The sequence below is a fragment of the Phyllosticta capitalensis genome, assembly GCF_038381095.1.
Source record: "Phyllosticta capitalensis strain CBS 128856 chromosome Unknown BKA78scaffold_3, whole genome shotgun sequence".
Lineage (NCBI taxonomy): Eukaryota > Fungi > Ascomycota > Dothideomycetes > Botryosphaeriales > Phyllostictaceae > Phyllosticta > Phyllosticta capitalensis.
The window spans coordinates 1,533,137-1,550,298 of record NW_027117441.1 but is presented as its reverse complement, the minus strand read 5'-3'; the positions used below and the strand labels follow the sequence as shown (position 1 = coordinate 1,550,298).

Genomic DNA, 17,162 nt, shown 5'->3' with positions numbered 1-17,162 from the left:
AAGCTCGGGCCAAGCCAGGCACATGAACGGATGGATACCTTGCTGCGCTGCCGTGCTAGGTACTTGCATCCATCCCAGACTTCCGCTCAACACCCAAACAACCCACACACCTTTCTCGCTTCTCCTTTGTCTTCGCCAGACGATTAGCTGCGCATCATGGTCGGCAAAAAGTCTGGCCGCACCCTCATGAGGGAGGAAGGTCCGTCGCTCACAAACTCGCCTCCAACAACCCCGGAGCTCTTGCAAGAACTGTGCTGACACCTAGTCGCAGGCCTCGAGAGGACAGACAACAATCTGGACCTCACAACATGGCCTCAGGTCAACATGATCAACCAGAAAAACTACTATACGTCAGTAATCCTCGCCTCGTCATTCACCGAATCCGCTGTTCCTGCCGTTGCCTTTGCCTTGCTCGACTCTTGGACAAACACTCGCGATACTGCCTGGAGCGATTGGGCTACATGGGAAGAGCAGTTAAGATTGTTCCACCATTCTCGTGGTGGATGTGAACCGAACATTGTTGGGGCTTCAAGATCGCGAGAGACGCGCCACCGAACACTAGGACTGTTGACGGTCACATCGCGCGAAGCTTGGTGCCCGTAGACAATGAGGCCCATCCGACTATTGTTGAAGGCAATCTCGGCGATTCGAGTGAACGCAATGGCATCGACGTCTGGTTCCTGGAGGCCCGGTGTCCACTCTTGGAGCCACAGCTTATTGCAACACCTGAATTGCCCATCCAAATTTGTTCAAAAGTTTTCATGGGTGTATACTGACTGTCTCTATCCAGCGAGTATCTCAAGCGAGATGACCAATTCCTTGCCTACCGTACCCAGAACGAAGAGGCAACAAATCGCATGGTTCAGCAGGCTCGTGATAAGGACCGAGCACTTGCGCAAGGCGTAGAGGTACCGCAAGACGAGAATGTGGATGAGAACGGCCAAACCGCGGCGGCCCAGGAGGCTTTCGGATCAAAGATTGTCGTCATCCATCCCGGCAGTCAGAATTTGAGGATCGGTTTGGCCAGCGACATTTTACCCAAGACTGTCCCGATGGTGATTGCTCGCCAATGGGAAGAGAACGAGGCAGAGGAAGCAGGAGAGCCTAGGCCGAAGCGAGCGAGAACCGACAGCGATTACCCACCTGAGCCCGAAACGTGGTTTGGACCGGAGTTTTCATCTCAGTTCAGCACCATGTCGACCGAGTTGAAATTGCGCATGAGAGCAAACAAGCGGCGCGTGCTTCCAAACTCCAAGGAGCTCGTCGTCAACTACAACAAACGTACGGGTCCCGACATTATCACCGAACACAATGACCCCCATCGCATAGAATGGACAGAAATTCCGAGAAATCCAGACAACGCGCCGGATTATATACTTGGTCATGCTGCTCTGCGAATACCAGAGGTCTCAAATCCGCGATACAAGCTGTTCTGGCCCATCAGACACGGTTGGTTCAATGAGCAAGACTATGCGACCAAGACGATGCTTTTCCAGGACGTTGCGCTCATCATTGAACATGCGATCATGTCTGAACTAGGCCTCAGGCACAAGAAGGACTGGTCTCAATATGGATGTGTCTGTGTCATTCCAGACCTCTACGAAAAGCGCTATGTCTGCCAGATGCTCGATATTTTGCTGAGAGACATTGGCTTCGGGCGAGTCTGCTTCCAGCAAGAGAGCCTTGCCGCAACATTTGGAGCTGGGTATTCGAGCTCGTGCATTGTTGACATTGGAGCGCAAAAGACATCAATCTGCTGCGTTGAAGAGGGTCTGTGTATCGAAGACTCGCGCGTCAACTTGAAGTATGGCGGAATGGATGTCAGGGACACATTCATACGGATGTTGCTGCATGACCACTTCCCGTACACGAAAATCAACCTGATGAAGAGGCATGATTACCTGCTTGCCGAAGAACTTATGCACAAATTTTGCACAATGAACGAGGGCGACATTAGCGTTCAGCATTATGATTTTCACTTGAGGATGTGGTGCCGAGACACCAGGAAGTACTACTTCAAAACGTACGATGAGACGATGCTCGCGCCCATGGTAAGTCTTTCAATCTCAAAAATGGTATCCGGCTGACTTTCGTGCAGGGTTACTTCAACCCGACAATATTCGACCACTCCGAGAAACTAATCGGACGGCGCAAGCTCATTCCACCGTCATTCGACCTGTATGATGGGTCACCAAATGACCCTCAGTCCGCGGCACAGTCTGCAATCTTGCAAATTGCCGCTCAAAGTCAGCCTGCAGCCAACGGCAATGCCGCTGCCGAACTTCCGTCACGACCTCCTCAGGTGGCCTCGACACCAAGTCGTTCCCATCCTGTGGGACTTGCTGGCCGTTTGAACGAGGAACAGGGCACGCCTCGATCCTCGGTGGCTGGCTCTCCTGGGCCCGAGGGCACTCCTCAACCACCAAGGGAAACTCCCATGGGAGGAGAGCAGCCTGTCAGCTTTGAGCATCCGACCTTGGATAAGATCAAGGCCGCTGAAGCACGCGACAAAATCATCCCTGTTGCACCTCTTGACACGGCCATAATGACGTCCATTCAAAACGGCGCGCGTGGAGATGATCGAAAGGCACGCGACTTTTACGGGGGCATCATGATCATAGGTGGAGGCAGCAAAATTCCGATGTTGATGTCTTTCCTCGAAGGAAAGCTGAAGGAGCGTTTGCCCGGCATCAGTCAGGATATTTTGATTGGAACACCGCCTAGGGACCTCGACCCTCAAGTCTTGGCCTGGAAGGGAGGCAGCGTCTTTGGCAAGCTTAGTCCCAGCGGCAATGATAGCTGGATCAACCAGAAGGAGTATGACGTCTTGGGCAGTAGGCTGCTGATTAGCAAGTGCATGTTTCCTTGGTAGTTTACATCTTTAGCATGCAGTGGGAATTGAGGGATTGAGGGGACAATAGCCATTAGCTTCTGCTTCCAGTTATCCAAGATGTCTATTTTTTGCATGATCGTAAGGCAGATTGTGTTGGATCTTGTCTCCCCCCAAAGTCCGCACAGCGCACGGACCTGGCGTCGACGCGCCGCGGGCAGCTTCAACTTGACCTCCGATCTGAAAACCACCAACTCCATTCACCACCACCTCATACCTCCACGAGCACTCCGTCAAGATGGCGAGTGGTACGCGCGCCTATCACCAGGACTACATTGCCCGCATACGCTACTCGAATGCGCTCCCTCCTCCCCCGATTCCTCCGAAGCTCCTCGAAATACCCAACACCGGCCTTGCTAGCGGAGAGTACACATCTGCAGGATATGCCTCGCGACTTGCACGAGAGCAGCCGCTCAACATTGAGGCTGATGCGGAGCTTGGAATGCCTATAGACCTCATCGGTCTGCCTGGCGTATTCGACGGCGACGATGCTGGTGAGTCGCAAGCCAGTGGCCGTCGCGCAGCTTCACCGCGACACGCTAACACTTTGAACAGCCATCATGGCGCCCGAGAACCCTGACACCGTGGATCCCAAGGACAAGCTGCTTTTGCGTCCCTTGTCCACGCTTGGCAAGGCAACCGCTACGGCTGGCGGCAACAGTTTCCTGCGTCGAACAGAATGGATGACAGCTTCCGGTGGAGGTGGACAGAGCGTTTTCCGGGACAGCAGGAGCTTGCGCAAGCCCAAGAGACGTGTACAGACGGACGAGGAGAAGAATGAGCCCATCAACATTCTGCGCTCCATCATGAAGGGCTTCGACATTCAATACCCACAAGACGCCTACAAGGGACACGACACAACATCGAATCTGCGCGCGGAGGAGATTACGGCAGAAGAGAAGCGGGCGTGGCAAAATCCTCGCCATCCGAGCAAACCAAACCTCCAGCTGGTCGACAGCTACCCCCTCCTCCCCGACCTAGACGCGCTCCCCGAGCCTGGCAGCTACATCGTGACCAAGTTCCAGACGAATCCCGTCAGCCAAGGCGACAAGTACGACGAGCGCATCAACGTGGGCATGTTCCGCATCCTCGAGCCCGACATGGACGCACAAGCCGAATACACGCGCAAGTTGGCCGAAGCCGAAGCGGACCCAACCAAGGAGGCGCCCATGGCCGAGTTCGACTACGAGTTCTTCCTGCCGAGCTCGCACGACAGCGTGCGCGGCATCAAGCGCAAGTTCGACGTGCTCGACCCCGAGCGCGACGACCCGGACCTCTACGACAGCGAGAACCCTGAGACGAACAAGCGCTTCTTCCGCTTCGACCGCCTCCGCGCGTACGAGACATACCAGCAGACGGGCAACGCCAAGGACCCTTACGACGACACGGTCGCCCTGGCCATGCACGATCCCGACGAGAAGAGCGGCGACGGTCTGCAAAAAGCGGCATACTTTTACCCCGTCATGCAGCGCACGTTCATCCGGCCAAAGAGGAAGCAGAACCGCGGCGCCATGGCCATGGCGAGGAGGGACGACGAGGAGGACAACAAGGTCGACGCGTTGGAAGTCGAGGTGCGGGATTTGGACGAGGAGGAGCTGGAGTTGAGGCGGCAAAACAGGTCCAGATTGGCCGCGGAAGACGAGTAGTAGTGGTGAGATAGTGGGTGAGAGGGTGTTTGAGGAGACGACATTTGGTGAGGCTGCTTTCTCTTTGCAATCGACGCCGCTCTTTGGATGGTGGCATCTACTCATGGAGCATGGACAGGGAGCCCGTAAGGTGGGAAATGCGCTCCGACATGGCGTCGAGGGACTGTGTACTTCTACTACAACACTACGCATATTCAAGTAGTGACAAGGTTCCTCGGAAGGACCAAAAACCTATGAACAAGTTCAACACCTATTCTGCTCTTTGATGTCTTGCTTCAAGGTGTGCTAACTCGCGGCTCGTCCGACGAAACTGAACAAGAACCCCTTTGGCATCAAGTGCATCCGTGGTTCCTGCGTCTCACTTCTGTCAATTGATGAGAACTTTCTCTGCAAGATGCTGTGCAATGCCGAGGTAAAGAGATGATCTCGCACTCGTCAGTCCCTCGTCCTTTTTCCCTAATTGACGGTCTCCGTTCGGTGGCGGCATCTTCGACTCATCTCCGCGTCATTTCATCGGATGAAATTCATCCATGCCCAGATGTGGACGGCAACCAGCAGAACATTTGTCAATAGTCTTCCCCCCAATGACAGGCATACCGCGTCCGAACGAACGTAAAAGCCAACCCAAGTTTCAAAGCAAAGAAAGAAGAGTAGACCATGGATCAAAAGATGGAAAATTGAAATTAAGAAAAAGCATCTCAGTCCAATAGAGCAAGGTATGAAACAAGTAAAGCCTTGGACGTCAAGTCGATCAACTCGCCATGTGTGGTGGTGCAGCGGAGGCGGAATGATGAGGCAGCCATGTTGACATGCCTTAAAGACCCATTGAGGCTCATGTTGCTGCTTGTAAGGAGGGAAAGAATTTCAAAAAAAAAAAAAAAGGGTGGTGAATGTATTTTGCAAGGAATAGAATGAACAGGTGGAAGGATAGAGCTGCTGCTGGGAAGACTGATCGGTAGTAGAAATGAAGACACAACCGAAGGAAACCACAAAGAGCAGTCAGAGAGTTGATTCATGGGAGACAAAGATCTTTAAGAACTCTGGACATGTCACTTTCACATTTGACAAAAAAAGGACGGATCGACCAGTTATGAGAACCATGGGCCGTTGCAGTAGAAGACCATGAGCAAAACAGTCGACAAGCACAGAGACGAAAAGGTCCATAGCATCCATGTCGGAAAAACAGATCAGATTCAAATATATCGCCTTGCCCATGCTATGCTTGCTTGCTTACTTGCTCAGTCCCCTCTCCCCCTCTCCCCATCTCTCCTACATCGACATCTCCCACCGTAAACAAGGAGTGAAGTATTCCGCTGATCCGATCCTGCTGCACACTGCTAGCTTCGCCCCCTTGTGCTGTTCCTCCCCTTGAAACTGCCCCTCCTTCGAGGCCAAGCTCGCAGGTGTGTCGGTCCTTTTCCATTACGCCTCCTGCCCATGTGTCCGTCCCGACAAGACGATTGGAAAAACAAGCTGGTGAAAAAAAAGGAGGGACTGCAGAAAAAAAGAGATGTCCACGCAAATGGGAAGAACTTTCAGACGTCCGCCACTTTGCTCCTCTCGCGCTCTTTTCTTCAGGCTCGAGACTTCCGCCGCCGCCTCCTGTCGACAGTCTTCTTTGCTTCGTTGAGTTGGTGCAGGTTGTGGCTTTCGCTCCTCTGCACTTCTTCCCTGCCGATTCGCTGTAAAAATGGACCAAGAATGTATCAATCAATCGCCCATCTGGCACCCTCCGCCAAAAGATCCCAAGATTCAAAGTCCCGTCAGTGTCGTCAAGAGCGGCAGCCACTTGCAGCCCACCCATGACGACACGAAAGGACCACCCCGATCCGATGAATTAGTAGGTAGTAGTGCTAAAAAATGACATCAGCAAAGAAGAAAAATTCGCACACGGGTGCCTCAAAAGGCCACTTTTTCCATTCTTTGCCCTGGTCGATTCTTCGCTTTCTTCCCGGATATTACACAACGCCGGCTCCTATGACGAACCACGTAAACGATATGACGGTAATGGCAAATGTGCCAAAGAGGAAGCCGAGTGTTTGGCGTTCCATTGACGTGGTACCAGCGGAGCAGCCCGGGCAACTCCATTCTAATTCAAGCGTTAGCGAGGCTAAATTCAATGCAAGTGCGTGCGAAACCAAACGCAATTGTTTCGTGGGCCCTGGAAAATTGTGGAAAGGAGGGGCTGGTGGGCAGGGCTGGGCGTTTCATCGGGTCGACTCGACTTACCTGACCGCGGCGTGTATGGCTGAGGAAGATACATGCCAAAATAGAACGTGTCGGCCACGCTGAGGTAGCCTGGAGCTGCCGTAGCCGAGACACTGGAATCCGCGTCGTAGATGACGAGCGTGTACGTCTCCATGATGAGCGATTTGGTGGCCGTCTTTTGGTACTCGCCCGTGTCCCAGTAGACCATGCCCGTTTTTTCAACGGACATGTTTGTCGCGAGCGTATACGTTTCCTGGTTCTTGCTGCAGCTGGCCAGCACATTGATGGCCTTGGGAGTGACGGAGAGCGATGTGTAGTTCCAAGCAAAGCTGACCCAGTCGCCAATCTTGTAGAACGAGGACTGGTCGGTCGCTGCGGGGGTGATCATGGAGATGCCTCCATAGCCTGCCGTAGCGCCGAAAGTCGTCTTGCTGCTGCCCTTGGTCTTGCTCTTGCCCGTGCCTGTCGACTTGCCCGTCTTCGAGGCCGTCTCGGTAGCGGCCGATTTTCCTGTCGTTGCGGCAGCGGTGCCGGTGGTTTTTGCAGCGGTTCCTGACGCAGAATCGGTTTTATCCGTTTTGGCCGCCGTTTTGGAGGCGGTATCTGTCGTTGCCTTGGCCGTGTCGGTTGTCGCTTTGGCGGTAGCAGATGAGGAGGCTGTTCCGAGTACTGGGTCAGCTCATTTTGATTTGGCCATGTGCAAGTGCAGCGCATGCAGGGTCCAGGAGAAGGGGACGTGTAACACGAGTGACGGCAGCAGTGTCGAAGGACCAAACTTACAAGACTTGTCATTATTGTTGTTGTTTTGTCGCCGGTAGAGGATGTTTTCTATACCAATGACACCCTTGATGTCGTCCATGTTGGGAGGCCACGGCCATGCAGCAGAAAGGGATGACAGCGTGAGGGCTGCGGCGAGCAGCTGAGCAGGCCGCATGATGGTGTCGGGTGGATTGAGGCGAGAGAGAGCAGCGAGCGCGGATGAGGCAGCGAAGGCACAGTAGTTTTGAGATGGTAAACGGGTGGCAGGCGTTTCCAAGAGAGCAGCGATCCCCGGATTTGGACTGTGGCCAGGATGTGCTACTAGCGGCGGGTCGACCAGAGGAGCACTGGGATGGGGTGGTTTGACGGTATGGGGGATCTGCGCAAACGAGTGGACGCAGAGAGGGGTGGCAGCGAGTGGAGGCCGGAAGAGGAGGAGGAGAGAGGATTGTTTGTAAGGAGTCGGGCGAGGAATGGAAGAGGGGTTTTTGGTGTTCTGGAGCATGCAGCGCCGACGCAGACAGAAGACGACCCGACGACCAGCCAGACGCAGAGGGAGCAGACCAGCGGGCGGCACAGTGCAGGGGTTGGAGACGATCGGCCCGCCGCCCTAATTTTGGCAACACTTTCTCGCTCAGCCCGTGTCCATGTCCGTATCCCACTGAACAACACCACCAAGAGTCTGAGCCTGCCCGACCGCTGCCCGTCGTCGTCCACCAAACACATGGGTTACAATATCCTCACCAGCTGCCCGACTTGTCCGTCGCTCCACCCTCCCGTCCGTCCCCTCGACCGTCTGCCGCGTCGCATACCTTACCAAGCCATCGAGGCCTCCCAAGCCGTCCGTCCCGTCCATTGGATGCTGCAGTGCAGTGCAGCGCACCACCACAAAAAGAGCCGCACTTAATCTTGCGTCATGCCCATCCAGTGCAACCATAAATGCCCTTCCTCAGTCTTTGCGCCCAACTCAAATATTCCTCGCTCGCCAGGCTTGGCTCGCCGACTTTATGCGCCTTCTCCTCACCGTGCACGGCCGCCGTCTAAGCGTGTGTCAAGGCCACCGCCCAGCTTGCAACTTGTGATAAGAGACGTTGATTCTATCGTTCCACGCCTTCTCCTGTCCTCGAGTACTACTCCCTACATCGCCGTCTCAAGTAGCTCGTGAGCAACTTTTTCCAACTGTCGCAACAAAAAATGGCTCCCGTGGACGTATCCACTCCAGTCCAGCCAAAACTTGCCAAAATGTAAAGGACCGCTCGCGTACCAAAGATACAGCCTTATAGCAAGGCGCGGCGCCAGTCCCAGAAGCAGCGAATGAAACCAAAAAGAGACTCTTGGGCTTGGTCCATCCTGACCTAAAGCGCCTTCTCCGCATCAGAATGACAAAAAACGGGAAAATTGAAAAGAAAAAACTTGTTGAATCCTTTTGGCGCCGTGCCCCAATGTCGTGCGTCCCTTGTGCCCAAACTCCAGGTTGTGCATCAAAACTGCCAACCATGCTTTCAAGACAAATCCGGAAATGAAAAACGAAAAGGAAAGATCACGAGTACGTCCACTGGCAGTGGCAGCTAGTTCCATCGTTGTTTCGCTTGATTAGTGACCGCCTGGAGCCGCTTCCGCCGCCACTCGAGTGTCCCTCGTTGTCTTCGTTCTCACTCAGCTCAATCGTCACCATGTCGCCGTTGCTGTCACGCCAGATGACAAGCTGACCGTCATCTAGTAACTGCATCTTCTGACAGTACGGTGCCGTGTTGGTCACCATCCGCCGCTCCTCAATCTTGACCAGTCGCGGGTAGCACGTCAGGTTGTCTGGATCTGAAGTTGCCACGGCGCTGGAAGGGCTGGTGGTGCTTCCAACGGCACCGCGCTTATGGTATGCTGTGACGGTGGGCGAGGTTTCATATATAGTCGTGGTGGACGGTCCGCTGGTTGTAGGAGATGAGTAGCCTGTCGTTGCTGTTGGCGAAGTGGCGCTCGGTGTTGGCGTAGTTATCGCTCCAGCCTGGGCTGCTGTGCTGTTCCTCTCTACGTAGAAGAATGTCTCGAGGAAGGTCTGGTTCCAGATGCAGAGCCATGGCGTTTCTCCAGCTGCCACTTGGCCACGATGAAGGAATCCAGGAGGCATTTGGAAATTTCCAGTGCTCCAAGGCGGGGAGCTCTGTCTCTTGACTTTGTTGTTGTTAGAACCTGAATTGGCGTTCAGGTCTTCGGGCCTCAAAATGACCATCTTGTCGTAGAGGGTTTGGAAATGCCATGCCGGACCATCGCTCGGGCTGTCAAGATCTTCGACCAGGTCGAGCAGGATGGGCGAGATTTTGGGGACCTGCGTGCCGTAGTTGACGCCAGAGGCATTTCGGAGGGGATTCATCCAGGCAGCGAGGCCCTTCGTCCCCGGGGTTTCCACGTTGATTTCGATCGGTGCTCCCTCCATATCACAGGACCAAGCGTCATTTTGATCTGAAATGGAAAGACACTCGTTGCTTGACACATCCGGGCTGCGGATTGGCAGTGCAAACTTGCCAAGCGGCAACGCGGGGAGATTCGTTGGTGTCGCGATAGGAGTTGCGTCGATTCGTGATGTAAGAATGGCACTTGGATTCCTGCTTTATCGTTAGGCTTGTCCGTGTAATGTATGAAAGAACTGCGTACTGGTACTGGTGCTTCTTATCAGCCATCTTGTCCCTGGTCACTAGTGTACCGATCACGGCGCCTAGCACAATGGCTAGAATCAAGATGATGACCAAAGCTATGATCAGCAACCAGAGTGGGACTTTGCCCCACAGTATTTTGGTCTTCTTCTTTTCGTCCCATGTCTTTTCGCTCCACGGCCTCCGGTCATTGCCGTGGTCTGTCCCTACTACCGTGCTGGACGCGTCCGACCCCGTCTGGCCTTGTCCGTTTTGTCCATCGTTCGGTCCATTTGTCACTCCGCGATTCGTTGATGCGTTGCCTACCAGGGCTTCCGCGGATGGATTGGTCGCAGAGCCAGCGGCAGCGGCGGTAGCCGCAGCCGCAACAGCTGCCCCTGAGGCCGCAGTTGCTCCGCCTGCGGGTGTGTCTGTTTCATACATCCCATACTCTTCAGGCACAGCAAGTAGCGATGCCTTTGTTGGCCCTTCCTCAGGAAACCTCGAATAAGGTGGGAGTTGCTCGGTGTGTCCGTCGGGTCCGATAATGTCCTGCTCTTCACCGTCCGGTCCAATCTGGCGATGGAAGCCTGCACCCAACCCAGGAAATCCTACGGGCACAGTATTCGTCATGGCGGGTGCTGTTTGAATCTCGTCCGGATCATCGACTACATTCTGCGGGTACATTCCATAGGGGTGTTGAGGCGCCTGGCCGGCGACCGACGAACGTCCTGGGTTCCTCGAGGTCGCGGTAGTACTGGTGCTGAGAGACCTAGTGAGGCCGGTTCCTTGTGGGTACATGCCATATGGATGGCTTGGGCCAGAGTTGCCGGTGGCATACGGGCTACTCGAGTTTTGAACGGTCGCAAACGATGACGTCGACGCGATGGAGATGCGGTGCTGGAGTGGTATCGCGGGACACTGTGCAGCAGGTAGGTCGTTGAGAGGAGTGTCGGCAGTGGAGCCTTCGTTGGCCATGGTCATGGAGGATGGCGGTGCATGACCGCCTTTGGAGATGCTGCTTCTGGGTTGCAGCGACGAGGAGCCCGGACCAGATGGGTTCTTTGTCTCGGGTGGGAAGTTTTCACTAATCGAATGGCGTACAGATGACTGACGGCTCCATCTGTGGTCCAGGGCGGCAGAGGTACGCGAGGCTACAGTGGTTGTACCTTGGTCGGGGAGTGTTTGTGTGCCAGGTCGGAAGCCGTCTGCGACAGCAAACTCGCCGTCCAAGTCGGAGGAATTTTCGACGGCATACTCGTCGTCAAAGATGTTTGGATTCGTGTTGGACGGGGCCTGGTCATGGCGGTTCGGCTGGCGGCTATCCATTGCGACCGGGGAGAGGAGGCTCCTTGGCGGAGCGTGTAGGCTCCGTTGCGCGAGGGACAATCAATCGCGACAGAGACAAAGCGAGGGTGGAGTCGAGCGTCCGGTCGGGCGTCGAAGAGAAGTAGAGGCGGTCGGGTGGACGAGCGAGCGGAATCGGGGAGGGCGCGGGAGGAATTTGCGCGGGGGGTGCGGTGTCGTTGTGAGGGTTGTATTGGTAGAGTGGAGAGACGGAGTGAGAGTGTGATGGATGGTGGATGGTGGGTGAGCGAACCAGGAAGACCGGTTGGCTCGGGAAGCGGGCCAGCTTGGGAAAGAGGGCAGAGACCAAAGCCGTTTCAGGCACGGCAGCCACCAGAAGAAGTCATGCACACTCTGCGACGTGACCACTGTAGGCACAAGAAGTTGAAGGCGATTATTAGGAAGACAGTGATACCAGCGCAGGAACGGCGACATTGGACCTGAGAGTGAGACGAGGAACATCAGCCTGCGCAGTCAGCCCGCCCGCCCGTGGCCCGTCGCCCGCCCGCCAGCGCCAGCGCCAGCGCCAGCAGCACCAGCAGTCCAGCCTGTCTCTCTTCCTTGTCGCCCTGTCAGTCAGACTCCAATTGTGCGATCTGCACTCTCCAATTTAGCCTGACATGAGCCAATGACTGCCTCTCTTTGCATTTTTTCCTCTGCACAAACTCAGCTCATCCCGCGCCAACCCGCCTCCCATCCTTGAGTCGTATTCTGCTGGTTGTTTTGCCCACCACCACACCACTGCAACACGCCAATAATCCCCCTCCCCAGCCCTTACCATCTCTATCATCATCACGTGCAAATACGGGGTAGGCCAGCACTCTGGGTTTCCTCGCCCGAGACTTCGGTCTTGGCTTCCTTAGGGCGGTTGAGGTTGGGCCATTTCTCTCGGCCGCTCTCTGCCACTCGCGCCCGCTAACGTGCCGGCTTCCACTTCCTTGACCTTTGCCATTCCACTCTGTACGACAACCGGCCAACTGCCCGTAAAATTCGTATCCTTTTCGCTCTCTCCGCTGCATTCTTCCATCACCTTGCACTTCTCCCAGCGACGTGTGCGGCGTTCACGCTTGCCCGCCCCATTGGTGCACTGTCCAGACGTCCAGGGTGGGCCGGGAGCGGGCCCACTCGTTCACGCTTCCCCGTCGCGTTGCTTCAGGAGCGGTCCGACGCTGCTTCATCTTCTGATGGCGAGATAAATTAGGAACAATGACCTTTTGCCGTTAGGACCTCTGTGCCATCGCTTGCCCCTCAGGCGTTGCAAGAGCCGCCGAGAAAAAGAGCCAAGGCGGCGTGAGTGGCAATTGGCTTTTCTCTATCTTTTGCTGCTGGGCAGAGTGTGACGAGCTCGCCTTGTTCATGGACTCCATGTGCGGTTCGTTCCGACCTGCAGGCGGGCCGGCTGAAATTGAATTTTTGTGGCCCAGGATCCTCTGTCTTCGGCCGCTCAACGCCTTGAGCAAACCCGAACGAACACCTTCCTCTGCCTTCTTCCCTATCAACCACTTTAAATGACGATGCATGGGCCCTCTTCATGGACATCACTTGGAGCCAGTGGGGAAGCGCTAAGCCTTGGGGATCTGCTCGTCAGTGCGCAGCCAACCTCTGTTTCCCCCGTCAACCAGCAAGACGCCTGTTTACGCGTAAGTAGTGAGCCGCTACCTTGCCAGCGCACTCTGTTTACACTGTTTGCAGGGATACACCAGACCCAAGCGCTAGCACCCGTTCCGACTCGAAGAGCTCTCAAAGCGAGAGGGCGAAAAAAAAAAAAAAAAAACACCAGAAAATATGCCCGTCAGTGCTCTCCAATCCTTCTTGAGACACCCCGTCGATAGTCGCAAACACACGGACGGCCACAGGATGGCAGCAATCTTTCGATATCGAGTGGCGTTCTTCCTTGCCCCTTCGACTCTTCGCCTCCGACCCGAGTACTCAGGCGCACCGTTCCCACTGGCTCCCTTCCTCCGCCTCCCGTCGAACGCCCTGCCCGAGGCTGCTTCCAGCTTCTCAATTGCCGGCAGGGTGGCTGCTTACTGTGCTCGGCAGTCTGTCTCTCTTGCCGTTGCGAGCAGAGAGTAGAGTTGCTCAGCTACCGGTTGGGGGTGGGCATTAGAAAAGGACGGCGAGAGGCCGACCCACGATTCCGAGCCACATACATCACGCCTAGACGCCTTTGCCAGCACGGTTCGACCAATTCTTGAGAATACTGCTGACAACGTATTCCGTAAGCTTCCATTGTTGTCATCACCTCGTCATAAGGAGCATGACCGAGTCGAACACACTGCGATCCCTTCTTGGCACGACCGAACTGGGCCTATCGTGTACCTCATCGTCCTGTTGGGCCGCTCACTGGACACTGCGAGGTGCCACAGTGGGCGACAATCAGGTAATGGTTCCAAGTCGGCGCACAACCAGGCTCAAGCGCTTCAACACTCCAAGTACCCGTCCTTCAAAGCAGAACTTTCTTTCTATCTCTAAAGCCTCAGGAGGTTGAATGCTCTCCGTCTTCCAGCGGTCTGAGTTTGCACCAGGGAGACTCGGAGTTCGCAGTCTCTTTAGTCAAGATTAGTGGTGCCACAAAAATTTGGGTGGGTATCGAGTGCAATGTGCTCGCCGAGACTGAACAAGCTTCACAAGCTCAGAACGGTGGCCTTCTAGGCACGATCAACACCAATACTACTGTCCAGCGCTCACTCCACCTGGTAGACTTGCACTCATCCAGGAATCCCCTCCGCGTGCCATGGCCACACGGCCCAGCAGACAGGACGATGTGTTGTGCCCAACAGAGGTAGGTAGGCGCCAAGAACGCACGAAGCAACGATCCTCAACTGGCCGTAAAACTCGACCACCTCACTCGATGCTCGACACCCTCTCTCTGTTGTTTTCGCCGTATCCAGGCGCATGCAGTCAGCTAGTTGGCTCCCCAGACAGCCAATCACACGTGAAGATAACTCGGCATGCAAGCCACCACGTTGGCACATCCAACACTTATTCCCGTACATACCCAGGCACCATGCCCCCATCTTCCCATTCTATTGTCCTTTCCACCTACTCTCCACGACAACCACGCCGCACCTACTCCATTGGGACAAACTGGGCTGGGCAAGGCTGCGCTTGACCGCGTGGCCCTGCGCCGTTTGACCGCATGCATGCGGCAAAGATTGGCTTGCCTGGACCGCTGGACCCCACACCACCACCACTTCTCATGCAGCCATGGTGCAACGCAAGTCTGCTGATCTGGGGGGATCTATGGACCAGATGGAACAGGTGGTACTCGTTGTGTCTTTCCCTGGTGTCTCTTTTCGTCAAACTTTTTTTTGAACGAGTCTCACTCTTCCGTCCAAATAGGGTAGCCATGTAGGAAATGGGCAGGTGGGTCCGCTCAAGAAGGAAAATGCATAGGTGGGCAGGTGGGTAAGGTGGATGAGGTGGTGTGGATGAGGTGGGTCTGGGGAATAACACTTGCTGGAACAACAGCACGCCCAAGGTAGGTAGGTGTTTATGGAACAGAAGAGTAAGCGGGAATAATGCAATGAAAAGGACATATGGTGGCAGTGACCGCGGAGAAAGAAGAAGACGAGGCATCGGATCGGAATAGTCCTCCTAGATCTGCTGCCCACTTCCGCTCTAGATTTTCAAACTGAGAAAATAGTTCCAACCCATCGGTTCTGTTACATACACACCACTATACCGCAGCACAGGCGTGCCGTACAGCGGCCTTCGACATTGTTTTGCGCGATGCCATCATCGATGGGTTCAGCGAAAGGTGCTCCTATCCTCACACTGGCATGCAGTCAGCTCCCTGCCAGCCGCTCACCTACTCGAGCACCACCCGCACGTCAATAGCCATCGGCGCGGCAGGTAGGCTTCTGTCAGTAACTTGATGAACGGACAACGCAAGCAGGCAGAATGGCTTGTCTCTCCAATGCTCACTCACGACACCAACATCACGAAGCCATGGCATTGCAAATCTATAATCTCTCATACTTGCACTCGGTGCTCCTCCAATCATTCCACCTGTCCGAAAACACAAAGGCAGTAGTATACAAGCCACCCAAAAACACTCTCTGCTCTGACGGACAAATGACCACGTGCAAAGCGAGACGGCCGTCGTGTCAACGGGCGCTCGTGGCATGGCATTCTTAAGAAGCATGGAAGCGTTCGCGATGCCCGTCGCGCAGCGACATACATTCTCGAGCGAAGGGGGACCGGTACAGGGTCCTCGGGTGAGGCGACATGGTCGCGGGGAAAAGGAAGCTTTGATTTGTGGTTGCCCTATCGACCTACACATGTGTACTGTACCTGCGTTACCTAGTAGGCTGACATCTACTACCTGTTAAGATTGGACGAGTAAAGGCAAGTGAGCTAGCTAGATCGACTTTTGACACTTGACTCTGTGGCCAATCCCAACGGATGGGTTCGTCGAAAGGGGTAGGGTGGGGAAGTCAAGCTGCCTGACCTGAAACTTTTGGAGCTGGAGAGGGACGTAGGGTACTGGTCGAGTTTTCTGGTCAAGACTCTCTCATGGAATATGTGCCATTTTCCCATGGTGCTCACGTATTTGGGGTAGGAGCTTCGTAGGAAGGAGACGTGCTTTGGTTTCGTGGCGGCTCTCTGGCAAAGGAAAGAAAGAAGCATAAAAGGGCCGACAATTCGCTGATTGGAACATGCTGGCTGTTCATCATCCACTAAAGTAGGTAGATGATGAGCCAAGTAGCTCATGCTGTAGGGGCAGTCGGAGGCAACGTGACAATAGCAAGCACGAAGTTTTGTTTCCACGAGATCCCAAGTAAAGATTGTTTGGTCTTGTTGCTTGCTCGTATCTAGTATGTGCATGCATCTAACGGATGTAGAAATGCCCGCTATGACTTTGACGAACCGTCAGGTCAGAGCTGGTGCAGTTTTGCCCGCGTCTTTGCATGTCTTGTCGATGATCTAGGTGCACTTGAGGTGCAGACGGCCACTCAGGCCTTGTAGTGTTGTCAATGTACAGCCGTGGAGGAACCTTTTACTTGCTCCGGCGCTGGCAATGACATGGACCAACAAGGAGAAGAGTGGACAGGAGAGCAGAATTGCCTTGGACAGTGCAAAGCGTGCAGCTTGGCAACATTTGTGCGATACGATTTCTTCAGTGTAGACTGTAGAGGACGGAATCTTGCCATCCCTACTCGGACGAATTGACGTTCGAAGAAGGCTGCATGAAAGATGTGACCGTGGATAAGAAACCAAACGAGGAATGCAGCATCTGCTTACGCGGTTCCGCATGCCAGCCTAAGGTGCACGCGGCGCCGGTCCGCTCGCAGGTCCATTTCTCAGGGACTAGGGCCGCCAGCGAAAAGAAGGTTGGGTAGACTGGTTGGCATGCACTTGGTGACGCACGCAGCACCTCCGCGTTTGGTGTGCTGCGTGTCTCGGAAGTGCGCGACCACCTCAGTAGTCGCCGCACAGTCTGGGTCCTGCGGTCATCTTCGTCGCGACCACTCACCTGCTTGCTGCCGCATTGTCGCTCGTTTCGCCCGAGTGGATAGGTTGATTTAGCTAGCTCTCTGTTTTAGCCTACGCAGAGCGGGTGTTTGTGCAGTGCAATTGCGCCACGCGACAAAAGTCTGGATGCTGCTGGTTTGGTAAGTCTGCTCAACGAGGGACTTTTTACCGCGCCAGAGGGTTGAGAAACAAGCTCTTTCCAAT

The 17,162-nt window shown here is 54.8% G+C and overlaps 6 protein-coding genes across 6 annotated transcripts; 2 read left to right on the top strand and 4 right to left on the bottom strand.

The window, feature by feature from the left end:
- The first annotated feature begins 86 nt into the window (after nucleotides 1-86).
- BKA78DRAFT_309094 (chromatin remodeling complex subunit) lies at nucleotides 87-2,966 on the top strand. Its single transcript, XM_066887995.1, has 4 exons — nucleotides 87-199; nucleotides 272-350; nucleotides 791-2,051; nucleotides 2,099-2,966. Exons 1-4 carry the CDS (start codon nucleotides 157-159, stop codon nucleotides 2,870-2,872), a joined length of 2,157 nt encoding a protein of 718 aa, XP_066746579.1. The 5' UTR covers nucleotides 87-156; the 3' UTR covers nucleotides 2,873-2,966.
- A 162-nt stretch (nucleotides 2,967-3,128) lies between these two features.
- Nucleotides 3,129-4,536, top strand: BKA78DRAFT_330486 (RNA polymerase II-associated; the record flags this gene model as incomplete). The annotated part of the gene is made up of 3 exons (XM_066889784.1): nucleotides 3,129-3,384; nucleotides 3,446-4,278; nucleotides 4,312-4,536. The coding sequence occupies 3 exons, from the start codon at nucleotides 3,129-3,131 to the stop codon at nucleotides 4,534-4,536; spliced, it is 1,314 nt and encodes a 437-aa protein (XP_066746578.1).
- Nucleotides 4,537-5,707: 1,171 nt separating this feature from the next.
- Nucleotides 5,708-6,804, bottom strand: BKA78DRAFT_100076 (uncharacterized protein). Its single transcript, XM_066882051.1, has 2 exons — nucleotides 6,766-6,804; nucleotides 5,708-6,625 (listed from the first exon to the last, which is right to left on the bottom strand). Exon 2 carries the CDS (start codon nucleotides 6,338-6,340, stop codon nucleotides 5,753-5,755), a length of 588 nt encoding a protein of 195 aa, XP_066746577.1. The 5' UTR covers nucleotides 6,341-6,625; nucleotides 6,766-6,804; the 3' UTR covers nucleotides 5,708-5,752.
- Nucleotides 6,495-7,678, bottom strand: BKA78DRAFT_351024 (uncharacterized protein; the record flags this gene model as incomplete). Its single annotated transcript, XM_066891088.1, has 3 exons — nucleotides 6,495-6,625; nucleotides 6,766-7,401; nucleotides 7,525-7,678. The coding sequence occupies 3 exons, from the start codon at nucleotides 7,676-7,678 to the stop codon at nucleotides 6,495-6,497; spliced, it is 921 nt and encodes a 306-aa protein (XP_066746576.1).
- A 1,048-nt stretch (nucleotides 7,679-8,726) lies between these two features.
- On the bottom strand, nucleotides 8,727-11,580 carry BKA78DRAFT_100073 (uncharacterized protein). Its single transcript, XM_066882050.1, has 2 exons — nucleotides 10,153-11,580; nucleotides 8,727-10,103 (listed from the first exon to the last, which is right to left on the bottom strand). Exons 1-2 carry the CDS (start codon nucleotides 11,457-11,459, stop codon nucleotides 9,044-9,046), a joined length of 2,367 nt encoding a protein of 788 aa, XP_066746575.1. The 5' UTR covers nucleotides 11,460-11,580; the 3' UTR covers nucleotides 8,727-9,043.
- A 2,671-nt stretch (nucleotides 11,581-14,251) lies between these two features.
- BKA78DRAFT_100048 (uncharacterized protein) lies at nucleotides 14,252-15,177 on the bottom strand. The gene has a single exon (XM_066882049.1). It carries the CDS (start codon nucleotides 15,057-15,059, stop codon nucleotides 14,550-14,552), a length of 510 nt encoding a protein of 169 aa, XP_066746574.1. The 5' UTR covers nucleotides 15,060-15,177; the 3' UTR covers nucleotides 14,252-14,549.
- Between the last annotated feature and the right edge of the window lie 1,985 nt (nucleotides 15,178-17,162).

Bases quoted from the DNA above. Each gene is read 5' to 3' on its own strand.
- BKA78DRAFT_309094 (XM_066887995.1), top strand. From the start codon at position 157: ATGGTCGGCAAAAAGTCTGGCCGCACCCTCATGAGGGAGGAAG. The intron at 200-271 runs GTCCGTCGCTCA...ACCTAGTCGCAG, and splicing joins CACCCTCATGAGGGAGGAAG to GCCTCGAGAGGACAGACAAC. The intron at 351-790 runs GTCAGTAATCCT...GTCTCTATCCAG, and splicing joins AACCAGAAAAACTACTATAC to CGAGTATCTCAAGCGAGATG.
- BKA78DRAFT_100076 (XM_066882051.1), bottom strand. From the start codon at position 6,340: ATGGGTGGGCTGCAAGTGGCTGCCGCTCTTGACGACACTGACGGGACT.
- BKA78DRAFT_100073 (XM_066882050.1), bottom strand. From the start codon at position 11,459: ATGGATAGCCGCCAGCCGAACCGCCATGACCAGGCCCCGTCCAACACG. The intron at 10,104-10,152 runs GTACGCAGTTCT...ACGATAAAGCAG, and splicing joins GATAAGAAGCACCAGTACCA to GAATCCAAGTGCCATTCTTA.
- BKA78DRAFT_100048 (XM_066882049.1), bottom strand. From the start codon at position 15,059: ATGCCTCGTCTTCTTCTTTCTCCGCGGTCACTGCCACCATATGTCCTT.